This window comes from Pezoporus wallicus, unplaced genomic scaffold, assembly GCF_028554395.1.
Source record: "Pezoporus wallicus isolate ANWC-B61680 ecotype Strahan unplaced genomic scaffold, APGP_CSIRO_Pwel_v1 contig_11493, whole genome shotgun sequence".
Lineage (NCBI taxonomy): Eukaryota > Metazoa > Chordata > Aves > Psittaciformes > Psittacidae > Pezoporus > Pezoporus wallicus.
The window spans coordinates 128,062-154,393 of NW_026635895.1; the positions used below are offsets into that span (position 1 = coordinate 128,062).

Here is a 26,332-nt window from a genome sequence, read left to right on the forward strand (position 1 = left end):
GCTTGTGCCTCCCTCTTTTAAGCTGGAGCCTACCGAGTGTTTATTTTAACAGCTGTTGTACAAACTCTTAGTCTATAATAGGTAGCTCATGATCAAAGCGTAAGAGATTATGAATTGTATTAAGAAAGAATATTTGGTCCTCCTGTTTACCGTATCTTATTCTTCTGAAAAAAAAAGAAACAAATATAGTAAATCAGATGTTTTTAAACTGATGTGAGAAGCTTTTTAGATGAAAAATGTACAGAGATTCACAATCTGTAGGTTAAAATGATGCTGTATGTAATGTACAGTACTTGGTAAGTATATTTTGCGTATGTAGAAAATCAGTGGCTTTTTGTCTGCACTTGCTTTTTAACTGTCAAAAGAGCAAAAGGAGATTTTGTGTTCTCTCTTCCCACTAAGGTGGGGACCTATCAACGTAGGCTACTTGTAGTTTAATGCTGACTAATGAGTGGTATGGGTCAGCTTAGTGTTATTGAGGAGCTTATACTCCTTTCTTGTGTCACTAAGCAATAGTTCTGCTCTATTAGATTCTTAACTGCCCGGCAGAGCTTATCGTAATTGCTTGCCTCGTGGTTACTCTTTTCACCACAACCTTTGCTTAGAAGTTAGAATATGACCATTTTGGTTGCTAGTGTAAAACTACCAGTGTTCTAGTGGCCATGACCTAGTGCTCAAGTGCGGTGGAAGTGTTTGGCGTGTATGCAGAGCCAAAGCAGCTCTCAAATGTATTTGGAGGGTGAATCCCTGCTTTCTCACCCTGTTTGTACACTCAGATCTTTCCCTTCTAGGCCTCAACCAGAAAATCTGCACTGCAGTTCTACTGGCCTTCATGGGGATCTGTGGAATATCCAAAGCTACAGCGTGCAGTGGGTTTAGACTGATCTGCAAAAAATATGTAGAATAAAAGAATTAACTGTGGGCTTTGTCATCCTCAAAATGCAGGTACCAGTGAGTGAAAGGAGGAAACCAAGCAACCAAGAACATAAATCACTAATGAATGGCTCAGGAAAAGCAGTGTTGTGTCATGGCTGGTGTTTGCAGATGCTTTGCTTTTAACAAGACCAAGTTAAGAAAATGGCTTGAGAGGTTTGGGCTTTTCCACCTTGGAATATACAATAATTTCTGTGTTTAAAAGTAAAACGCCTCGGAGCAATCCTGCAGCTTTCCTCTTTAATTCTCTGGTGACCTCAAGATGGCACTGTTGCCCTGTAATTGTTGGGAATTTCCTACGGTCTATGGGTACATCCATACAGCATTTAAGAACTGATTTTAGTATCTTTTTACCTGCTTTGTTTCAGAAAAATCATCAGTGTGTTGCTGTAAGATGCTGATTTTCTTGAGCTACAGATGCTTTAGTACTTAATTCAGTGTAATTCTCTCCAATCTGACGTTTTCCATGTTTCATAAAAATAGTTGAATCAAAGTCCTGGTTAACAGTTACACTTCTATGAATAAGAAACGCTACAGTTGAGTGCAAACTGTATCAATCACAATAGCAGGAATAGATGGAACAGCTTAAGTTACAGCTGTAGCTATTTTAGCTGCCTTGCAATGTCTTCTTGAAGTATTATCACTCCAACATGATAAATGCAATGTTTCTTCATTGGAAGAAAGGTTTTGGAAACCAGACCTTCCTACCACTATGTGTCAAACACAGGGGAAGGCATCCTGGAGATGGTCTTTGTTCTCTCTCAGGACTTTTGCTGTGGAATCCTGAAATTCGCGTTTTCCTACAAAAGCATAATTGTTTTTCCCAGAGCACGTTGCAGATGTAATTTTACAGCTTAAGCCTTACAGGAGGATAATAATGGTGTACGCTGTTGAATGCTGTGAGATAAATTCATTAATGTTTAATATAAGTATCAGGAATTTTAATGATGTGTAGCTGTGGGTACAGAAATGATAGAAGGAAGTCACCTCTGAAGTTGCAGAGGTTTATATGTGTAGAATGTAATTTAGCTAAAGGATAGGCTGGAGGGGAAGCTGCATCATCCTTGAAAAGCACGGACCAAATCCCTGATTTTCAGCCTTTGTGTGTGACCTTGACCAAGGCCCTACCCCGGGCCTTGGGTTCCCATCTGTAACAGGCTCATCACAGAGTGAGCTCAGAGACAGCACTGGGGTTCTGCACAGGTCAGCACTTGGGTGCAGCCACTTTGATCTCCTCCTTTGGGCAGATATGCATGAACAAGGGAATGGAATTTACTGGAAAAGCAATGGTGAGTTACCAAAGTAACTCATTCAACTGATAAGCCTGGTCAGTGTCCCCTCTGCAGCCAGGTGACCAGGCCATTCCATAAACAGTGTGAAAGTGCTGGACAGCTGGGCAGATAAAATGGTTAGAGGAAATCAGACTTAAATCTAGAGTACCATGAAGTTGCTTCCTAAACATAAATATCAATAGGCTGTTTAATCCATACTACATCATTGAGCAGGTGGAGAGAGAAATCCCTCTGGAACAATTATAAATTGTGGAGGAATAATGGAGGAATTTCGCATTTTTGCCTTTACTGTCAGTAAGTAACCCAGGAGGAAGTGATCTGATCCTACTAATGGCACAAGCTGGTTCACAGGCACTGCAGGATTCAATCTCATGCAGTTTCCTGCAGATATGAGAAACAGTGCAGAGGACAAGCTCCTGCTATTGCTCTTGTCTTCATCTGAAAGGGAGAGACTGCTCCTCACACTGCTGGTCACCTTCACACACGTGTACCTCTTGCTGTGCTGATAAAGATGAAGCCCGTTTCCCAGTAAGCAGTGTTTGTAGCACTGATAGTCCAAAAGACAGTGACAGCATTTGGGCTGTGTCTGTCTTATTCTTCCCTTGTGTAATTTGTGTGAAGCCAGAGGAATCCTAGTAGCTAAAAAGCTGTTGTATCAGTGTAGAAGCCTGCCCAATACATGTTTCACACTGTGGAAGACTTTGGCCTAATTAAGGCTACGCACAGTATAATCCACATCAGGTATTAGAAGCGTGTTTTATTTATATCTTTACCATAAAAGTTAGCTGAAAGTTAAATATTAATCTTTACAACTTTAAAAAGCTGCACAGGCTGATAGCGTAACGCCACATACTGTTATACTGCTCTTCTGTTCAATCTTGCTTTCAGCCAGCTCGGCAGTGCTGAGAAGTTACCATACTAGAGGCAACAGCACCTTTATCTGGCATTATTTTGGAGACAAAGTGCACTTCTGAGGCTCAGCTGCCATGGAAGGATGAAGCTTTGTTGGGGATAAAACCCCTCTGAGTCTGTAAAATGGACTCATGCCAGAGTTTTGTGCTATAAAGGGAAAAGAAAGGCTGCAGAGACACCTGAAATTAAGGGAAAAGAAAGGCTGCAGAGACACCTGAAATTAGCTCCACCCAGCCTCAGTTTTCAATGTAGGCACTTTCTGGGTAAGGAAACATATTTCTGGGGACTTTTGGCTGATTAACTTTTATTTGTGACTCGTTTCATTTCTGACTGATGCAGGATGCTTGTTGCTGGGCTACCTGGTTCAAGCGGAGGTAATTTACAGGCCCGCTTACACCACATTGTTCACTGTGAATACATTCTTGGTCTCAGCGCATTATGTCTACTTCCTTGGCAACTGAAATGCTGGCTTGGACACGACATGCAGTGAGTAATAACTAATAATACAGCTTCCATTGTCACCTTTCATATGTTGTTTTTCAATGGTAAAATGAATGCAACAAGCAGACAGATCTTACGAGGAACCTGGCAGGTACTTAGCAGGTACTTGAATATTTGACTAGAGATTTGGGTTTTTTTTCCATTATTCATCCTAACTTGAAAACCTTTTGCTTGCAAGGACAGCTGCTAAATGCTTTTGTACTGTTTAACCAGCTCTTTTAGCAGGCCCTGCTCTTGCAAGGTCAGCAAAAGCTGGCATATCCACAACACAAAGTTTTGCACGTGTTTGTGTTGCTCAAAGCCCCAAGGACACACCAGGAGCCCTGTGAAGCCAATGACAAGCTTTCCTTCAAATGCAGTGAAGCCCTGGCTGGGCTTCAGCTTCATTAGCATCAGACATACCAGACATTCATGAATATTTGTTTGCTATTTGGGGAGGGAGGGCATTGCCAATGGCATGGCAGGAACAAGCGATCCATCTTCCTCAGCAGAAGTGAAGACAGGCCACTTCAGGTAGAGCTCTTGATCTTGGCTTCCACCAAACCGGACTTCCCTTGGCAAGAATTGAGTCAGGAGCTGTCAGACCCCCCTGGACTTGTATCTGGTATTAGGGAACAGCAAATGCATGGTTTTTTTTCTGCTCATAATGCATTTCATCATCCAATTGCAAACAGCAGCAATATTATCTACCTGAACTCTCAGCTCTCCCTAGATCAGCAGGGACCACTCCAGTGACCCCAGAGCTAGTGGCTACTTAGGTCATGCAGGAAGTTCAGAAGACCCTTCCTGACAAATGCAAGTGTTAAAGTCACTGAGTGCTAATTGCCAAGTAAAGCCTCTGCTGGCTACTACTAATCAATCTGTAGATGCCACTAGGGAAAGATAAATATGGATTTTATGGCACTTGGATGATAACATAAACAAAGCCATCAGAGCAAATGGCAGATCGTGACCGATAATGATTTCCTGGGAGGTGAAGCAAATGCCTCCTATGGCAATGATCCACGTAATTAGCTTGTACTGGATTATAAGGATTTTGTGATTGCAACTAAAAGCAGAAGGAAGCATCAGCATTAAGGAAAATTATATCATCAAAGAAGTACTCAGTTGGGAAGATAGTCTAGTTTTATGAGAATTATTACAGACTTGCTTTTAGGGCACATTTTAATCTTTCTCCCAGGTAAACTGAACACTAGGAAAACCTCCCCAGTTGTGCTAGCTCCTAAAGGGACAAGTGTGATCAGAGAACTGCTGCCGTGTGATGCAAAGGGATGGGTCTACCCTTAAGGCAGGCTAGGGACTCGCTCTCATCAGGTGTAAGGTCATTTGTCATCGATCTTTATGCAGCCAAATTCAGCAAGGTGATGGGCACAGATGAGCAAGGTGAGCAACCAAGAACGTGTCACTGAATTCCTGTGTAAGATACAGTGAGTCAAATTCCCTGCTCTACGTTTCCCGCTGTTTCGCTGTTTTTCAAGGCCAAATTCTGGTCTCAGTGCTTGAGCTCTCAAGATGAAACTGGAAGCTACAGGGGTGACCTCACCTCCGGGCAAAGCCACGGTCAGTGTAGCTCTGTGTGTTATCAAGAGGGTAAAGGGCGTCAAACTGTACTTTCTAGTCACTGATCGTAAGTAAGGGACTGAAATCTGAACCCTGCGTTGCTTGAGCCCAGGGGAATTTCTCTGGGCAGGGCCGTGGAAGCAGTATTTCAGAGGCTTAGAATGGGATTTGTGTATGAACAGCCACAGCCTTCGCTTGTGCATGTTTTTAACCTCCCGTGTTCATTTTGCTGCCTCCCATTCCGGCTCCATGGCAGGCTCATCCTGTCACTGCTGCTAATTTGCACTTGCTGCTGGCATGGCTGTGGGTGAAAGCAGACAGATGAGTATTGGCAAGGAGCAGAGAGCTGATCACAGCCTTGGACGCGTGGTCCTCTGCTTGTGCTCCAGGGAACGAGCTCAGCTGAATGGCAAAGCTCAGCCTTGGGGTTGTGCCAGACAGAAACCATAAGTTTTGTTTCCAAACCTGACACTGCAACAGCTTCTTACATGGAATCCTACAGCCTGGCTTAGACGAGCAGATGTCTAATGGTCACTTAGTTTTTTAATCCTGTTTTTTACGGCTTAGATTCCACCTTCAAAGCCACTTTCTGGATGTGAAATAGCACTTGCTGGAGGTTAGTTCTAAGTTCAGCATTATTGCGATGGTTTGCAGTGTTTGCAAAGTGGCCTGTTATATCTGCACTGCCTCGACTGCACACAAAACTCGGTCAGGAATGGGAGTTGCTCCCAAAGGCTCGATGCAGGTCCTGCCCCTGCATCCCTTCCTAAACTGTGTCTCCATATCCTCAGCTTGGGCAAACAGCCACCTTTCTAAAAGTATCCCATCCCAGAACCCCCCAAAACATCTTTATAAAGTGGGATTGAAGGAATTACTGTGGTGTGGTGAAGCGTTTTCACATCTGTACATGCTGAATAATATTATTTAACTCCTAACTTTGGAGTTGTTAGTGGATGTTAAAAGATAATTCTGTATGTAACTAATTAGCACTGGTACAAAGTTGGAGACACTGTATGTTTTGTATGCATTTATTCTTGTTACTATCTATAAGACGCTGTGAGCTTTAGCCCTAGCCCAGTACCGGGCTGTGAACAAGTATCTTGTAGTGATCTCACAGTAAAATCACCAATAGTTCTCTTACAGAAAATCAGAAGCATCAACGAGGAAAGCAGTGAATAAAATCATGTCTTTGCAATGGTAAGGACATCTTCCAGCATATGCAAACACAGAACTATCTTCTACTCTTCTTTCTAGTAACCAAACACAGAATAATCAGCCTCTTCCCCCATTTAGAGGTTCATTGTAAGAGCATTGTGTTGGAAGAACAGTAGCTGCTCACTGCTTTAATGCCAGCAGAATTCCTTATCATGCTGTAAGTCATGTTTGTAAATCCTGCTGTTCCATTTCAGCCTCATCGGTGATGAGCACCCAGTCTCAGAACTGCATCTCCCTAACCACACGCAAGACATTTAAGACCCCTGATTCTTTTCCTGCCTTTGGTCAATAATCAATAATAACAAATGCATGAAAAGCACATCAGACATTTTCCACCCTTGATGTTATTCTAAGGAAACTCATTTCTGGGACTTGCATTACCAGGCAGTGAGGGTTTTGAAGGATGGATCTAGTAGAAACAAACCCATGCTCATATCTTGTCTTTGCTCAGCTATTGGGTCCTTTCCAACACACCAATGCAGACCACTAAGTAATCTGCTCCATGCAACATCTACCCTTCTAATGGTATTACTTCAGTTAATACCAGCCTCTGACTGACAGCCTTACTTCCTCCACAGGAGAGGGAGTTCACTCTGAATTAACAGGAGGAGCCTGTCTCTGTATGTGCTTGGTGCTTTGCATCCTCACGGAGAATGCTCAGATTAGTGTCATTCTTGCTTATTTGTTTTAGGAAGTGGTTACTTCTTCAGAAAAGAGGAAGGATAATTTTAGGTGATCTTATGCAGATTACTGAGGATTTATCAAATGATCGTGTTTGGTATCTTTTCCTCTTGTTTTACCATGTCTGAGCATGGGAATGAGAGAGGCTGTTTAAACAACAGCAGTTTATTGACAGATCCTTGGGGTTTCATTGTCTGAGATAGTGGAAACATTAACCCTGATGCAGCATTGTTGGAAGCACAGGATTTCCATGTAATTGCCTTTGCAAGGCAGGAGTTGAAAGTGAGCATTCTCCTTTAGTCCCCATTTCACAATCACTTCTTCCTCTGGGAGTTCGGGGGAAACAAACCTTTGTGCAAATTTTGGGCCAAATATCATAAGAAAGAGTCCATTGCCCCTTTCAGCTGTTGGGTTTGGGTCACCTCTTTGCAGGACGTTCCTTCTGGATTTTCTTTCCTATTGATCCTCATTAAGGTTTTATTTATCTACTTCTGAAGCATTCCCAATACCTGGACCTGAGTGACTGTGGTTGCTCTTGCCAGCACAGCGGCAGGCAGGGGCCAGCAGAGCAGGGCTGAGGTACTGAGGGATGAGACAGCTTCCCCATGACCTGAAACCTTTCAGTCCCTGCTGGCTGGGTATCAGAAAAACAGGAGGCAATTCAGGCAGGAGTGTTTGATGTGAGAATCTCTTGAGTCAGGGTTGAAGTTACATCAATGCCACAGCTCCTAATGATCAACCTCTGAGCAACTCAATTTGTCCTTGAGATTCTCATCTGCGATTTTTTTCTTTTCATCTCCCTTAGAGCACCTGTGAAGGACAGGGGATTCCCAATGGAACCCGTCCTTTTGGACAAAATCTATCCTGGTAAGAGCTCCAGATAAATGCCTTTTCCCCCCACTCCTCTGCTGATGAGTCTTCCAAGTTTCAGGCATGTGTGCCATCAGCAGGATGATGGTGTGAGTGCTTAGCAGCTCTGGGACACATCTGCCATACGTCAGGCACTGAGGAACTAAGAGGAAAGTTGCTGATGTACGTAAAGCTTTGCTCTTTGACTGTAAGCGCAGGAGGAATCCAGCCCTGTGGGAGCTGTTACTGTGGCCTAGGCTGTGTACAAAGTCCTGCCTTTTTGATTTAGAGTGTTATTTGTTTCCAGACCTCTTTCCCCGCCATCCCTCATTTCTACTCTCCCTGGGGATGATTCAGTGGAATAAAGCCACGTGAGGATAACATCCATCCAGCAAACACACTTGAGGACAGACTTTAATAAACTGAGCGAGTGTTTCATCACTTCCTGAAGAAGGATGTTTTTACAAAGTGATACCCTCATGTTTTTTACAAATAACACAGCCTATTAAGAAGTGATCTTAGCTAAAGAGAAACTTGCAGAAACTGCCCCCACTGCCCAACGAGTACATGAGGTTGGCAGCAGGAGGCAAGAACTTTGGAACTGATAGAAGTAACTCTGCCTATTATTCACCTTTGCTTTTTCTCCCCTCCTGCTGTGTTTGCTCCATCTTGTCTGTCTGCTCCATTTCCTTTGTGTTTTTCAGTCTCGCTGGTTTTCGTTGTTTTGGGTTTTTTACTGGAACAAAGAAAGCCCAGAATATTACATTGTTTGTTTGATCACTGCACCAGTCCTCAGCACCAGCCAGCAGCATCTCCCCAGGGCTTCGGAAAGCAGGGATCTTTGCTCTTAACCTGCCTTCTGAACCGCATCTGCTCTCTCTGTGTGTGTGCGTGTGAACATGATGTGCACAGTACACTGACAATAACACTCAGAGGGAAGATGACCACGTCTGTCATTGCCAAGATTTGTGTGCATGTTTGATGCTACAGTTGTGGTCATTTGAAATTCCACAGACTGAGTCCGTCTTGGAAATGCAACTACTTCCCCTCTTCCCTTTGAGATTAACAGCCCTGAGGGCTGCTAAGAGGGTTGAAGAACTCACTGATCTCACTGGAACTGTCAGGGCAAGTAGATAGCAGCACAGAAATCAGCATGCTAAGTGCAGGCCAGAGTTTACCCTGGGTATGTGCATATTCTTTTGATGTAGAAGGAGTATTGTGTTCTCCTCAGTGCTTGGCTACGGAAGCATTTCTCCTGCAGTAAAACCAGGTTTAATTATTAGCTGCTTTGCCACCTCGGTGGCTTCTGCAGGCTTCAGTGTGTGGACCGCAGATCATGACGCTCAGGCTGCCTGGAAAGGAAAAGCTGAACTATTCCCCTCCGAAGGCTCCATCTCACAGATAATCAGGAGTGAGCACAAGGCGCTGCTTACTGCTGCTCCTGTCACTTTGCTGCAGGCAGGAGGGTCCCTGAGCACTGCTGCTATCCTGCCAGCACAGAGGGATGATCTCTGCAGAGTTCCCTTGCTGGGCAGAGCAGATAATGTAGGAACATGAAACTGAGCTGCCTCCAGGTTTGGCTTACATGGGGTGCATCAGTCACTCCTCAAGCTCTGTAACTGGGGCAGGGCACACTGGAGGCTGAGTGCCTGGCTGGAGACCAGGGCAGGCTTCACTGCCTGTGGACCTGCCTTTGGGCAACCCTAAGGATGCTTTCCATAAGATAAAGGTGATGAGGGACCAACAGACCCTCCTTTTGCCCATGAATTAGGTGGCATGTGAATTGCCGCGTTTTGGCTGTCAGGGAAGGAAGTCCACGCGCAAGGACCTGTGTTACCATCCTGAGGAGCACAAACAGGCTGTGTGACACAATTACAGCAAGCAAGGAGAGACTAAGGAGGTCAGGAGGACACTGGTGTGCGGGGGCAGGATGAATCATCTCAATAACAAGGAGGCTCAGTTATGCTTGTAGGAAGCATTGGGCCGTGCAGCACTGCCAAGTGCTAGATGAGGCTGGAGCCAGTGCCAGGAACCCATTACATGTGAAGTAACAACAGAGATGGAGCAGCTCCTCCCAGCCCACGTGCTGCCTGCGTGCTGCCATTCCCAGCATCTCAGCAGTGTGCACACCCAATTCCTTGTGCTCCCACACAGACAGTGTCCTAGAGGGGAATCCACTGGTGTGGGAGCCTCCCATGGAGGACTGTCAGCCCAGCCTGACTCCTCGGGGAAACATGGACACATGGACGCTCTTGGGTGTCTTTCTGTGCACGTACAGGCTGCAGTCAAGTCTCCATGAATCTGAAATATGTGGGAAGCATTTTTCCCACTTAGGATTAAACATAGAGGCGTTGGCTGTCATTACTAACAAGCAGAGAAGCTCTGAAGGCCAGCTTGAAAAAGATCTAACTCATTGATTTTTAACAGTATCTATGTATGTATTTTGATAGTGCTTATAGTGATTTTATATCCCTGCAATGATATAGTGCACATACCAGTGCATTAACAACATTGGTGTGCTGTGGTGCTGCTCATCAGATAAGCACCCATTTTGCTTATGTACCTATTCCATTTTTTTACAAGAATCTCTTCCTATAGGGAAATTTCCAAGAAAGAGGCGCTGGTTTCTCTAATCAGCAAACCCACAAAGTCTGTCTGTCATGTGGCTAATAAAAAACTGAATAAGCATCCTCCGAGACCTTGGCACTGTTCACCATCCTAAGGTTATACACAGTTTAACTGCAGCTTTTTGCATAAGAGCTTGAAATACAGCAGGAAAAATACCTTTATCCCCACTGTTAACTAAGCAGATAATAGACACTGTCAGTCAATAAGGGCACATGTTTCACAAACGGATTACTTGGGAACTTGATGGACAAGTCCTTCCCGGGCCAGCCACGGCTGCTGCTGTATTTCATATTTGCTTTGTCATCTTGGCAGTGGTACAAATGGGTTCCATTGGCTCTGCAGCTACTGTGGCACCATTTCATCATCCCGTGCTGATGTGAACTTTTGTTTTCCTAAATGTTAAGACAGAAACATCTGGCTAAATAGAAGCAGGTCAATGCAAAGAAAGCTTTCAAGAAGCAGTGTTCCCAGTTGCTATTTTGCTATGAGAAAAGCCATTTATAATGAACTGTATAAGTCTCTGAGATTTAGGTTAAGGTTTTCTGAACACTCATGCCTTCAGTGGGGCTCCTCCTTGCTTCATCACTCCATAAACGACCTGCTTTCTAAAAGCAGCCACCACTCCTCTTTGCTTCCAAGACTGATTAAATCAAAACACCTCCTCTACACCCGTTAATTTTAGCTTGGAGACACGGCTTTGAACAGCACATTGCTGCTGTATTAGCGTAAGCACTGGTATTAACAAGATGGGCCACTGGATTCTACTCTTCCTTCTGACATTGTTCAGTTTGTGGCATTAAAAAACTCACTTAACTAGTGCTTTAATGTAGGAGTAAGAAAAAATCTTTGTCTTATAATGGGCAGAACTAACACTTGGGGGCAGAAGTCGCCTCATTAACTTTTGACCTAATCCCTGAGCTATTCACACCAGGTTTTCTTTACAGTCAGTGACAGAAACAGGCACTGTAAGGATGGGGTTCATCTAATCAAGTCCATAGCACTGCAGGAGGAGATAAACCACGCTGCAGGCTCCACTGACAAAGCTGATTAGATCTCTGTTGGCCCTAAAAGGGAGGCTTGTGATCTGAAGACGTTTGTGTGTTAGCTACCAATTCTCAGGCATCAATCCCTCCCTTATTGTGGAGCTGAGGCTGTGGTTTCATGATCAGCATCAGCAGCTGTGGGTTGCTGCCAGTTCTCTGTCGCACACTTTTCCCTGCCCTAATCACATGGCTCCATGCGTCAGCTCCAGCAGTCCTGCAGCCTTGGTAAATAGGAATAAGTTGCTGAACTGGCTGAAAACTAATGCTGAAAATGAAGAATTTGGTTTTGTTTGCACTGCCAGGCAGAGCCGATGCCCCTCATAGCGTATGTCCTAACTCCTAGCTCTAAGGTCTGCTTGGGGACCGGAATGTCATTTCTGAAGAGGAAAAGTGAACTGCCCTTTTTCGGAACTGGGTTTTACTTGGACCAGCTTAAGTTGACCACAAAACAGCCTCTGTGGAAGGCAGTTCTGAAAATGAACAGATTTACTTGCAGAGTGTAAAGTTAACATGTTTATGGTTGCTGTCTTGGAGTGTGATTTGACAAACATCAAATACAACTGATCCTTGAAAAGAAAAGAGGTGATGAGACACAGAACAGACTTTCATGTCTCCACCCCTTTGTGGAGGCCACGACTGAAGCCCGGGGAAAGGAGCAGTGTCAGCAGGTCTCAGAGCTGGGATCACAGCATGTTCCAAATCACAGTATCAGCCCTGGGGAGAAGAAATGTTCCATGACTGGGACTGAAGAAAATGTTACTTCTGCTCTGGGCAGAGATGCTTTTCAAACAGGTCTCAGAATCTGCAGAAAATGTTACAGTGGGTGCAGACTTGCTTTCAGTGGATGGCATTACTTATATGGCATCATTTGCTAGAACGGCTTCTTTCTAGTTAGCTACAGCTTAGAAAGGGCAGTTTGTCACAGAACCATAGACGGTTTGGAAAGGACCTTAACATCATCCAGTTCCAGCTCTCCTCACACCAGACCATGCCACCCAAGCCCCATCCAACCTGGCCTTAAACACTGCCAGGGATGGGGCAGCCCCAGCTTCTCTGGGCACCCTGTGCCAGCACCTCAGCACCCTCACAGGGAAGAGCTTCTGCCTTAGATCTAACCTGAACTTGCCCTGTTTCAGTTTAAACCCATCACCCCTTGTCCTATCGCTACAGTCCCTGATGAGGAGTCCATCCCCAGCATCCCTTATAGGCTCTCTTCAGACACTGGAAGCTGCTCTGAGGTCTCCACGCAGCTTCTCTTCTCCAGGCTGAACAGCCCCAGTGTTCTCAGCCTGTCTGCATATGGGAGGTGCTCCAGCCCCTGAGCATCCTCGTGGCCTCCTCTGGACTTGCTCCAACAGCTCCGTGTTCTTCTTATGTTGGGAACACCAGAACACGAGCTTGGCTAATGGCTGATGAACAGGTATTAACAGCACCTACAGACCTAAACGGGATCTAACAAAGGCACTTCTAGCAGCAAAGTAAATACTGATATCAATTTGGGTCATAAAGGGAAATTCATCCATCTCAAGTTGATAGAGTTAATAGCAAATATATAAATGGTAGAATGATGAGCGTGTCCTTTGCCAAGCTCACTGCCCTTGAAGCTTATTGTCCTTGAAGCTCATCAGCAAGAGCTCAACCCCTTGAAGGGCATTACATAAAGGGACTTTGTGTGATCAAGAGAGGCAGAAACAGTCTCTGTCTGATGTGTGTTGTGGCGGTGAGGAGGAGGGATGTGTGGTAGAGGAGCTGGCTGGAAACACCAGGAGTACCTGGGTTGCCTGCCGAGGATGAGCCTGAGGCTGCCCTCCAGCTCAGACCTGTTGGTGCTGGGTCAGTGGGAGGCTGTGTGTTGCACAGGGGCGCCGGTGCCCTGGCAGTGCTGTGCTCTGATGTACACAGCCAGTGATGGCTTCGTTCCAGTTTCCCTGGGGATCTTCCTCTTCTGAGCCAATACTGCTCTCACACCAAGCTCTTACGTGGCCTCATTCAGTCCCCAGGACACACAGAGGTGTATGAGCATAGCCCTGTTTTTCTCAAGGCCAGATGTGCCACCACAGGACATTTCTGGCACAGAGGTGCTCTGCAGCCTCACACAACACAAAGCTGCACTTGTTGAACGAGTTTCAAACTGGCTTTCCAAATGCCAGAACATGCACGTTTATCCTTTCCCTACAGCATTAGCTGTTCTTGCAGGGACCTGACTTACCTCAAAGGACCCGAGCGACCTTCTTCCAGCAAGAGACCATTAGAAACCCTACGCCAATGAAATCCAGCACCCTACAGTGACAAAGGAAATCCCTGCCCACAAATATCCAACTTTGATGCCAGAAAGTATTGTACGTTCTCTGACAGGGCCTGATGCTGCAGGTAGGTGGAGCAGGCACCGCAGTGAGTAGCATACATCTCTCTCAGTGGCTGTCCTCAGCAAATACCCATTGATTCATTGATACTTGTCACCACAGGTCCAAGAGAACTGGCTTAGATCAGAGCAATCTTCTGCTCTTTCTTAAGATAATAGAAGCTAGAGCTTAACAATATGATTTATTAAAAATGCTGTAGGAAGGACAATTTCAGCAAGAACTAAAAATGCCACCAACCAATCAGCTGCAGAGGGACTTGTTCACTCCATGAATTCCCTATTCACAGAATTTCCCACTCCTGCTGAATCATTGTTACTGTCTTTCCAGCAGAGAGGAGCTGCACCGTGAGCAAAAGTGAATAACACCACCTTTTTGTCTGACTTCTTTCCTTTAATGATTAATATGGTGGTGACTTTTTTAGGATCCACTTGAGCTGAATCAAGCATCAGCTCTAATATGTTATTAGCATTAGCTTCACAGCTGATTAGAGTAACTATTTTGCAGGAAAAGTGTAACCAAAGCAGCCAGGGAATGCTCTGAAGTCCACTGAAAATAAAACCCCAACCAACAAAGCACATTCATCACAAACAGTTATATAGATTGTCTGTGCAGTTAATTGTGCCAGAAGTTAGGAAGCAGTTACAGGCTGCCAAATGCCATTGGATCAAATGGCTTGACAGCAAGAAAGCAAAATAACTAACCTAGAAAGGTCAGCACTGGACATAAGAAAGGCCTCTTCTTGAAGCAGTTGTTTCTCTATTAGGGAGAAAACATTTTGGAAGGGAAAGAAGTGGAGTTTCTACCTTGCCTTGCAAGGTTCTGAAGCACAGTGGAGGATACATTGACCTCTCCATTTGCCTGGAGTCCTAACACTGACTCCAAAGAGCTGAGATTTCACAGCCACGGTAAGCAGGTAGAAGAAGGAACATCTTTACAGAGCAAGGCATTCTTCATTTCCTATCTTAGTGCCAATTACAACTGCAGTTTTTCTTCACAGGTCACAAACAGAAGCATGTAAGCACATGCTTAACTTGCCTCTGTTCAAAGAAGGCCTTTTAATGAACTGCAAACACATGTTTAAATCCTTTCCTCGATAAAGCTGCTTTCCTGAATTGGGATGTAACAGTGAATTTGACATAGAGCTGTGTGAACAGTAATACTCACTTTCCATTTGTAGCGTTTTTCGTTACAAGGAACAACCTTGCTGATGGAGGTAACTGGACAGGGAATGCTTCTGTTGGCTTTCGTGTTGCTGACTGGGTTTCATTTGAAGAAGCCTTGTAAGGACAGCTACCAGAGAGAGAGACATTGCCTGCAAGAGAAGCAGCCCCAGATGAACACTGACAGCCTTGAAGTGGAGCAGACAGATGGAGTCATGTTTGCCAGAGTCCCACAAGCCTTTATTAAAAGCAGGCAGTTCTGATGACTGCACAGAAAGGGAACAAGTTAGGTGTTAAAGGAGGCAGCGTGCTCTGTAATACGTGATTGCATTAGCGGTTTAGAGGCAGGGCTTCACCTTTCCAGGTGGAAGGCACAGTGCTGAAGATCGTCCCCCCAGCACAGACCTCTCCCCATGCAACCTTGCCCAGGAACTCGGAGGAAAAAGCAGTGACTTTATTTACCCAGCAAACATGCTGAGTAATAGCGAATCTCCAACCAAAGTCCTTCCCACAGCTGCCTCCAGAGCACTCAGCAGCACCCGGTGCAGAACACCCTGCAGAACCAGCCCAGCTTTCTGTCTAGCTTTGCACTCCCTTGTCACCCAGTGCAGGGCTGGCACGAGGCTGGGTGCCAGAGTCAGAGTCGCTCCTCCCCTCAGCACGCAGTTTATGGTACACAGGCAGATTCGGAGACGGGTCCTTCCACATGTGCAGTCCGGAAGCTGAGCTGAGAAAGAACTGGGTGAGTCAAGAACAATGCCTGGAAGCCTCAAAAATACCCAACGACAAAAAACCTGGAGTCCTCCCTACTCCGAAGACACAGCATTCTCCTCAAAAGCATAGGCAGGAACACCGTGTTCTCCTGCAACACACCATTTATGGCTTCATTGGGTACCTTTGTCAGTCACCTTCCTGTTAATCTGAACATTTATAATGTTGCCAGATGGACAGCCTTAAATTTAGGAACTATCCCTGTTCCTCCTGGATGCTGATGTTGGAATACAATAGAAAAGCCTGGGAACAGCAGTGCAGAGCAAACTGGTTCATGAGAAAGAGTCCAGGGAAGAGGCAGCGACGTGAACTCTTGCACGGTCTGTGCCTGACCTGGCTGGCAACGGGACTGTGCTGCCACAGGGATCGTTCCTCAAAGCTCCTGTATCGGCAGGCAATGAAGGCAACAGTGGCTGCTGGGTCCCACAGGACAAAACCATAAACCCAGTCCCATTCGCCAGGGAGCAGTGGAAGGCCTGAGGAACCATTATTACCCCTTGCCTGGGAAGAAACTGTGCCCTCCCTCTCTCCTGAGCTATATGGCCCATGTCTTCTGGCTTTTGGCCCCAGGAGGAGTTCAGCATTCAGTCTGGTATAGTAGGAAGAGCTATCTCACAACAAGGGCAGGATCAAGAACATGCCCCTTAAGGAGAAGACAGCAGCAGATTGACCAGTGGTGTGGTATCCTTTAGCAAAGTAAGAGGTCTTGTGGTGAAGAAACGTTATCCCTAAGGGTGGTACTGATACTGATATCCTGTTTATTCCATTTACAAGCACTCAGTCTTACAAGAAGTTTTCTTACTACAAGCAAACTACAAAAACGTCATGAGGGCGAAAGAGTAATGCTCAGCTTCAGTAATTCCTGAAGTCCAGCCAATGAGGCATCGAGCTCCTCATCCTCCCTTCCTTCCGAGCTAAATTCCATGGGATTGACACCAATCCCTGTAAATTTATAACCTGCCCCACCTTCAGGAATTAAAAAAGCTTTGAGCTGTACCAGTTTCTTTGACCCAGTATCTTAAAATTGGTTCATTCTTCCTTATAAACTAATGGCCCTGTGTGGGGGTGAGGAGGAGAGGACATGGGCATGTTCTGTTTCAGTGTGATTGCTGGTCAGCTTCCTGGCTATTTACAACATCTTATTAAATGGTGTTACAGCACACGGGAAGCCAAGGAGATGAGGAGAACATTACAGCAATCTAATTACTGACTCTTACAGTGGTCATTAAAGTGTCCCACATGGGTTCCTACCGCTAAGCTAAAAACACAGCACACCTCGATACTGACATGTGAACAACCCCAGGAAAGCAGGGTCGCAGGTCAGTACAGCAGGACCTGCGGTGGCCAAGCTGCGTCTGCAGAGAGCACAGCGCTGCAGAGCCAGGGAGGAGAGGGGATGGCATCCATGGAGCAGAGCAGCGCGGTGCATGGACACACGTGGGCTCACAGGGACTCTGCTGAGTGCAGGGAAGCGTGTCCTGACACACGGGCCTCTGTTACACTGATTCATTTACTAATGAACGGGAGCCCCCACCCAGCTCCAGCTGTCAGGAACCTCTGTACGGCTCCCACATCACTGTGACTTTAAACCCGTCACCCCCTGTCCTATCGCTGCAGTCCCTGATGAAGAGTCCCTCTCCAGCGTCCTTGTAGCCCCCTTCAGACACTGGAAGCTTCTCTGAGGTCTCCACGCAGCTTCTCTTCTCCAGGCCGATCAGCCCCAATGCTCTCGGTCAAGGAGAAGAGGAGTTATCTCCAAGTGTAGCAACAGGCGTGTGCATTCCTGCTGGATCTTCCTTTCCAGGGCACCAGTTTCCTTACTGCCTCTCTGTACTCTTACACACAGCAGCACCTCTACAGCTACAAATAGCTATGGCTGTTTGGTTCCCCTCCATTTTCTACTCCCGGAATGTTCTTGGATGCTCACTCTCTTGTGGCCATGTTTGTTGGCTCCCTGGAACAGAGCAGGCAAAGCAAGAGGTCAGCTCTGCCTTCTGCTAACTTTTGTGATTTGTTTGGGCTTTTTTGTGATCACATTTTTGTCATTTTTCCGGGTCTCAAAATACTTGCTTTCCTTTCCCCTTTTAAACTACAAGTTTAGTCAAACAGTTACTATCCAGGGACTTTCTTTCATTGGGCCTGCAAAAAGGCCAAACCTTGAACAAACTGGGGGCAGGAAAGGCAGCAGGAAGAAGCTGCTGGGATGCACTGCGGCAGCTGGAACACATGCCCATGGATCCAACAGCTGGGGCTGGGTGCTGGTTCCTTCCCTCCCCAGACAGGCACAGAGGGACCATGAGGATGCTCAGGGGCTGCAGCCCCTCCTGTATGCAGACAGGCTGAGAACATTGGGGCTGTTCAACCTGGAGAAGCTGCGTGGAGACCTCAGAGCAGCTTCCAGTGTCTGAAGAGGGCTACAAGGATGCTGGAGAGGGACTCTTCATCAGGGACTGCAGCGATAGGACAAGGGGTGATGGGTTCAGGCTGAAACAGGGCGGGTTCAGGTTGGAGATAAGGCAGAAGCTCTTCTCTGTGAGGGTGCTGAGGCGCTGGCACAGGGTGCCCAGAGAAGCTGTGGCTGCCCCATCCCTGGCAGTGTTCAAGGGCAGGTTGGACACAGGGGCTTGGAGCAAGCTGCTCTAGTGGGAGGTGTGCCTGCTCGAGGCAGGGGTGTGGAACCGGATGATCTTTAAGGTCCCTTCCCACCCGAAGCACCCGCGATGCTACAGTAAGGCCGTTTCTGGCGCCTCAGGGCCTGCGAGGCCGCGTGGCTCCCGGCCGTGCCGTAACCCCACGGGACACCGCACACCCCGCACCGTGAGCGCGGACAACGGCGGGGGGGGAGGGGGCGGCCCGAGCCTGGGGAAGGGCCCCGACTCCCGGGGTTCGAGTCCCGGCGCGGACCTCCCCGCTCTCCCCGGCCGTGGCGGCGCTGGCAGCTCCCGGGGCTCGGCTCCCTCAGGTCTGACCCCACCGGCGACACAAACCGGCACCCCCGGCTCCCCGCACCGAACGCGCCCCGCTCCGCCCGTTTTGCTCGCCCAGCGCCTGAGGAGGCAGCGGCGGGTCCGGGCCGCCGCCCGCGGGGAACGGGCCGCGATCGCGCTCGGGGCTCCGCCGCGGGCCGCTCGCAGCGCCGAGCGTTCTCCTCGCGCCTCCGCCGGGCCGGGCCGGCAGCCTCTGCCCCGGCGCGATGTGCGGGGGGATGGCGGCGAAGGGTCCCGGCGGGCCGCGGTGGTGGCAGAACCGGCGGGCGCGGCTGCTGTGCATGCTGGCGCTCACCTTCCTCTTCTTCGTGGTGGAGGTGGTGGTGAGCCGGGTCACGTCGTCGCTGGCCATGCTCTCCGACTCCTTCCACATGCTCTCCGATGTCATGGCTCTGGTCGTGGCGCTGGTGGCCGTGCGCTTCGCGCAGTGCACCCGTGCCACCAAGAAGAACACCTTCGGGTGGGTGCGGGCCGAGGTGATGGGTGCCCTCGTCAACGCCGTCTTCCTCACCGCCCTCTGCTTCACCATCCTGCTGGAGGCCATCGAGCGCTTCACCGAGCCCCACGAGATCCAGCAGCCGCTGGTGGTCATCGGCGTGGGGGTGGCGGGGCTCATCATCAACTTGCTGGGGCTCTGCCTCTTCAACCACCACGGCGTGGGGGGCCACGGCCATTCCCACGGCCACGGGCACTCGCACGGCAGCAGGCAGCACTCCCGCAGCGGCTCCAAGCCCGAGCAGCCGCCCGGGGATGGGGAGGCTGCGCTACACCGGGAGGAGACCAGCACCTTAGTGGAGAACTGCAGCAGCTCCAACGGAGTCAGCCAGGACAAGCTAGGTAAGCCCTGCGGGTCCTCTGCCCCATCCCGGGGTGGGAGTGCCGGGAAGGTGGGAGAGGACCCTTCTCTGAGTAGGGCAGTGGGTGTCGGTCTCCCACCTCGGGCTGGCTTCAAGGGGACCCCCTGTCCTTTCTGGTGGGGAAGAGGCAAGAAGCTTCCTTAGCAGTGCTCTCTGGCCCACGGCTGTTGCACCTCCACCTCACACCTTTCCTTCGGGTGCTAAAAGGAGTGCCTGCCCTAAGTTCTCTTGAAGACAAGTCGGAGTGGGAAAGAGTCTTGGGGTAAAGCAGGTTGTGTTGGGAAGAGTTGTTGGTGATAGAGAAGGCACATGACGAGAGTGTTTTGCCTAGAGACACAAGCTGTCACAAGACGATGCCCTAATGCCGTCTGAACTGGCTGCACATCGGATAGAGGACAGCTCAACACCTTGGTTGGTCCTGACAGCCGGATCTGTCCCTTGGGTCAGTTATTAGCTACCTGAGAAGCTAGTCTCAACCTGAAAGTAACGTGCTGGAGTGTATTCCATTGCAATAATGTTGTACTTCTTCGTGACATCCGTGTTAATACGGAGAAGTCTTGGAAATTACCAATACGAGCCATGGAAGTGGGTGCTGAATATGGAGCTCACTGGTGTCAAAGTACACATGTGGCCTCTTTGCATTAGTTCTCTTTAGCTTTCTCAAGTACGCTCCTTCCCACTCGTTTGCACATAGAGGTAAACTTAAAATCTCCCCTTCCCAATTAGGATTAAAGTGTCTGTTTTGTGGGAGGGAATTGCTTGGGTTATGTTTAGAATGGATCCAGAAGCCTGGATCGTTTATTTGGAAGTCACTTGGGCAAAGCCAAGTGCTGCATGCGAGCAGAGTGAAAGGTGTGCAATGCCTGCTTCTCTGCTTTAGCCATAGGGCATCCGTGTAACCAGGAGGAAGAGGTTTCACTCTTCAGAGCCCATGTTTCTCTTTTGGTTTTGGGGTTCCATCAGGAGACTGCTGCTTTCACTGAAACTGAGCTTTAACTGAGCTGAGTGAACCTTGCTACAGTTTCATTTTCAGTGGTCACAGGTTCCAGTATTTGAGAAGCAGCTTTCTCTTTTCCTCCTCCATCCGTGTTGCTTTGGAAAACACAGGTTTTGCAAGAGGATAGAAAAGTTGTTCTGAATATAGCAGACCATTGGCCTGACCACGTAATAAGCTCTTAATGTCGAATTGGTTCCCACAAAGGTATCCTAATAAATACTTTTAAACAATGTACAGTTTCCTTAACCATTAATCTGATAGGTTTCTTGGCTTGGGAATTGTGCTTGCATGGTGAAACACAGAATCCCTGACTGGTTTGGGTTGGAGGGGACCTTAAAGCTCATCCAGTTCCAGCCCCCTGCCATGGGCAGGGACACCTTCTACCAGGCCAGGTTGCTCAAACATGATGAAAAGCCAAGTTTTGGACTAGTTCTAGACTAAAAGGTTAGCTTATAGCATGGGTTAAAACCTGCACTGTTCTGAGCTAAGTCATCTGGAATTTCTCATGGGCTCCCTTCTGGCAATAACAAATAATTTGTTGTGGGTATTTAGGTGGTAATAGGGCATAATTTTGGTCACAGTGAAACTTTGAAATAAGTTTGTATTTCCTCCTGTGCCCTGCCGTGATTGTGTAATGGATGGAGTTATTCATAGTTCACCCATGCAAGTGTTACGGGTAAAGGTGCTTGGAGACTTGTGAGAGGCTGTAGGATGTGCAGGTGAAGCCTAGGGAAGTGTCCGAGAGTGGTGCTGTGCCTTCCTTGGAAATGACAAAGAAGGGTAGATCCTGACTTCCTGAGGTGAAAGTGGAAAACCAGCTGCAGCCTTAGGGGCTAGTCCTGCGCAGGTAGCTTTGTGCTTTAAGCGTACAGCTAGATTTCGGTGAGGGTGTTTCAAATGGACACGATTTAACCGTTTGCCATTAAAGACTAGTCTCAAGAGCTTTCTGGCACAGTGTTTCCTGTTACAGGTCTTACTGACTCTTCAGATCTCCTTTGCCCCAACTACTTGGTGTGCAGCAGTGTTCCTCTCTCCTTGCGCTTATCATGGACCCCGAGGTCTGAGCTCTGTAACCTGAGCTATTTTCCTCTAATTTATTGGTTTCCATGCAAAGTTACGGGTCCCATTATCCGTAACTCCTAAAGGTTGTGTGGAAAATGTAGTTGGAGCTTTTGGACAGAAGCGCGGTACACGAGGTGATGAGCCTGAGGCTTGGAACACAGCTGCCTGGGCAGGAGCCCCCCCCTTCTGCAGAGAGGAAAGGACTTGTGGACGCTTTGTGATTACAGAATCACAGGAGTGGCAGAAGCTGCAGGTCTTGTGAACATGTTAATATTTACAAAGCTTTGAACTGAATGACCACGGAAGCAGTAAGGGCTCTGTGTTTCAGTCAGCTGGGCCAGTGGCCAGTGGCCGTTTCTTTAACACTGGAAGTTTTCTGGCCCAAGAAGAACTTTCAAAGAACAGTGGGAGGTTACTCACGTAAAATGCTTTCAAGTTTGACCATTGGAGCAGGTTTTTCTTTGTAACGATGCGTGTGCATTTATTGCTATGCAGCTAGTTAGGTGGCTGGCGGGCAGTTTTGGCACTAAAATGTTGATCTGTGCCTTGCAGTGTCCATGCCACGGCTTTGGGCATCAATAGCTCTGTGTCACTCAGCAGCTCTGTGTCACTTGCATAAAAAAATAATGTGTTTTTAGTACTTTTTTCAAAGTTGTGAAATCTAAATAGCACTAGTTCACAGCCTCTGAGAGCTTCAGTGGTAACTTGCGCTGCCCTGGAGTCAGGGCTGCCGGTAAATTCAGACCCAAAAGCTCAGCTCATTGTATCTCACAGTTCTGCTGGCTCCATGCGCCATCTCGGGCAAACTTCCTTTTCCTTGAATTCAGCAGTCTTGTGGAAATGAACTCCTAAACCTGAAAAGAAGTTACTGTAAAGCAGTACCCCATGCAGCTTGTCAGCTTTTGGCCTCATAAATTTGACTATAAAACAGCAGTGCAGAAGAGATTTTTAGCAATGTGATTAGCCTTCTGGCTTTTCAAAAGGGGGGGAAACCCCAAGTTGCCTAGCTCCTTAACCAGCTTTTTGCTGTATGCTCTGTAATTCTGCATTTTGTTTAGGAAGTGAGCAGTGAGTAGTCAAGTGGTTAAACAGCTAGAAAAGGGGAAAACAGGTTTTCAGCAGGATACATTTGAGTGCAGTCGTCTTTATCCTTTGCCACTCTGTAGTATGAAGCTGTACTTGGCTTTACAGCTCTGTGTAGGAACAATCCTTCTAGAATGTTTTGACCACTTCTCGGGACAACCGAGTGTTTCTCAGCTAGAGAAAATGTTGCCAAGTGTTACGGGTAGGGTTGCTTGCTTTTAGTTTTGCACTCAAATGAAAGCGAGCTCAATGTTGGTTACTAATTTTATATGGAATTACAGTAGCACGTAGTATTACAGCATATGCCTAATCACTCTACTGTTTTCTCATCAGGTGATATGAAAGACGACATGACTGACCTACAGGTGAATGGCAACGCTGGTCATTACACTCTGGATGTAGAGGAGGTTGAAGAAGACTCCAGTGCACAGCTTAACATGCGTGGAGTTTTTCTGCATGTTTTTGGAGACGCCCTAGGTTCAGTAATTGTGGTAGTGAATGCCTTGCTCTTTTATGGGTTGTGGAATCCATGCCCCAAAGATGGGCCCTGCTTTAATCCATGTGTCAATAATCATTGCATGGAAAATGCTACTTTATCCCAAACGCTGGGCAGAGCAAACACGTCCGAGCAAGAGAGCATTACGGTGGCTGGTCCATGCTGGTTGCTGTATTTAGATCCCGTCCTCTGTTTGATAATGGTTTGTATACTCCTTTACACAACCTACCCGTTACTTAGGGAGTCAGCCCTTATACTTCTACAGACTGTTCCCAAACAGATAGATGTTCATTCTTTGAACTCAAAACTGCGTACCCTTGAAGGAGTTGAAGCAGTCCATGAATTACACATTTGGCAGCTGGCAGGCAGTAGGATCATTGGCACTGCTCACATCAAGTGTCCTGACCCTTCCACGTACATGATGGTGGCAAAGCGCATAAAGGAGATCTTCCATGACGAAGGGATTCATGCAACTACCATTCAGCCTGAGTTTGCCAGTGTTGGCTCTGAATCAGGGAGAGGGAAATGCGAGTTTCCTTGCAGGACTCAGTGTGCTTTGAAGCAGTGTTGCGGAACAGGGGAAGATATTACTGCAAAGAAGACAGAAAAATCTTCGTCACTTAGTATTTCTTGTTCAGAAGTTGTCATTGAATTTCCAAAAACTAGGAGGACTAAGCCGGAGAGCATCCCTTCAGTTAAGCTAGAGGCAAACACCGACCAAAACGAGCAGTTTGAATCATCTTTGTAACTCCCTGCGTGGTGCTACCTGAGGTCTGGGGACTTTGACAACAGCTCTGTTGCAGGAGGAAGGGACAGAAGTTTGAGATGCAACATTGCCAAGTAGTGTAATTGCTGAAGTCCTTGTTCTTGTCATACTGCTAAATCTAGAATGCTTGTTTTAAAGAACATAACGTCACTGTCATGATACAATGTGGTTGTGTTGACTTTGTACTGGGACAGACAGGAAGTGCACCAATGCTGTAACAAGTTGAGAAAACCAGTTTCGACATTTCAGCAGAGACGCTTTTTGCTGTGCTTCGAACTGAAATATTTCCTTTTTTCCCAGTGAAAAGGTATTTGAGGGATAAGCACGTAGGAACTCAGTTTGTGTTACGGATTTCTTGGACCTACTCTTTCCTTTAATATTTGATTTGTAGATATTTTAATATATTGTTTATTTAGAAGCCCTACGGAAAACCAAAGTTCATAGAGTGTTTTTAAAGAGATAACTACTTAAAACTGGAAACCACTTTGCAGTTTCACATATTTTTCTTAAACCTATATAATAATAAATGTGAAGGCTTTTTCTAATGGATTTATCGTATAGCGTATTTTAAAGAGAACATCGTGTGATTGTTAGAAGCTGTCCCCACCTTTTCTGGTAAGGTAGTGAGGTGATTAAAAGCAACTGCTAGTGAAAAGATCAGATGTGAAAGGGGTGTTTTTCAGTCAGCATGGAAGTTCAAGCTACTGTATACTGCTCTGTGATCAGGACATGAGACTGACCCATAAAGTAATGCATCCTTTCATATTTGATGGGGTTTTCTGGTGTTTTTCCTTATTTCCAAGTTGCGTGTGGTCATAAAAGTCTTCAAAGTTTAATGAATCCTTGACTCACAGTGCCATGAATGAAGAGCTGGAGCTTCATTTTCACTTGATGCTCAGTTCACTAAGGTAAGAGAATTGGTTATGTCAAGAAGTGCTCTGTTGGGGAATGTCTGCCAATCACCGACAGTCTTGATTTGTGCTTTTGAGGATAGACAGTCGCCTCCCTAACAGCCGATTCAGTGATGCATTTTGCTTGTAGCCGAGCGTGTCTGTAAGCACCTGCGGTGACGGCAGTCCTGGTCCCTCCCCTGTGTCCTTGGGAGCCTTCCGCAGGCTTTGAGGAAGTGGGGCCGGGAGCAGGATTTCATTGCTGTATTTCAGACTTTGGGATATTTATGTACCATGTAATTCCGCTCAAGTAGCCGAATCTATGGTTTAGAATGTTAACTCTGTCAACTGACAACTGGCTCTAAAGAAGCTGTTACAGTATGCTGCCAACTTACACCTTCACAAAGGAGAAGCTGGTCGATGGACTCTGTGAATTTGGCAGAGACTGAGAGTTGAAGAGAAAACGTGTGAGAGATCTAAGTAAAACCCTGACCCTTTCGATCCACCCTCGAGTTATGTATGGGATATAATATCTTGTGATTTAATTGACTGCTCCTATGCTCGAAACTGGAAAACATCTTGGATCTTCCATTGGTTGCTCTATGACCCTGGACATGGTAAACGCTCTGCCTCAGTTTCCCCGTCTTAAAATGGGGATGATACCTACCTCACAGGGGTGTTGTGAGGCTTAACTCTTGTGCGAAGAGGTCTGAGATGTGTTTCTGGAAGGCACTGGAAGGAGAGTAAGATATTAAATTACATGGTATTTACTACTTCTACTCATGTGTTGCAATACCTAGGCACAACAGAGGGAACTGAGGATCGTTTTGGCCTTATGAAATTCTTTGATGCTGTGGTTTTCAGGTTTTTAACAGTATTTAAATGTAGATTTTTTTTTTTTAAAGAAAAGAATGTTTTGTTAGTGAAGGGAATGTGGCTTTGCCTCCGAATACGGGACGCCTTCTAGTTGGCATTTCTAATACGTGTCTCCTATGGTAATTGCTCCTAAGTAGTTCAAAAATAGTCTGCTGCTCCTCCGACCTGGATTGGCCCAGGTCATGTCAGTGGTCTTACCCAACTTCTCAGCAGAGCGTTGCAGTCAACTCTCGATTATCCATGGGTGGATTACCAGTGTTGTACGTTAACTGTGCGGGCTACAAGGCCAGACTAGCTCTGTATCCCATGCCAGTGCGTTGGCCAAATGCTAGGTGCCAAAGCACTGGAAAAGTAGAGGAGCTCAGTCCAGTTTCACACAAGTTCCCTCTCGCAGGGTTTGTTAGCTTGGG

The 26,332-nt window shown here is 46.9% G+C and overlaps 1 protein-coding gene across 1 annotated transcript; it reads left to right on the forward strand.

Moving 5' to 3' along the window:
* The first annotated feature begins 19,068 nt into the window (after positions 1-19,068).
* On the forward strand, positions 19,069-25,943 carry SLC30A1 (solute carrier family 30 member 1). Its single transcript, XM_057398468.1, has 2 exons — positions 19,069-19,732; positions 23,228-25,943. The coding sequence occupies exons 1-2, from the start codon at positions 19,102-19,104 to the stop codon at positions 24,136-24,138; spliced, it is 1,542 nt and encodes a 513-aa protein (XP_057254451.1). The 5' UTR covers positions 19,069-19,101; the 3' UTR covers positions 24,139-25,943.
* The last annotated feature ends 389 nt before the right edge of the window (positions 25,944-26,332 follow it).

Coding starts and splice junctions, on each gene's coding strand:
- SLC30A1 (XM_057398468.1), top strand. CDS start 19,102: ATGTGCGGGGGGATGGCGGCGAAGGGTCCCGGCGGGCCGCGGTGGTGG. Junction 19,733..23,227: donor AGTCAGCCAGGACAAGCTAG/GTAAGCCCTGCG, acceptor TTTTCTCATCAG/GTGATATGAAAGACGACATG.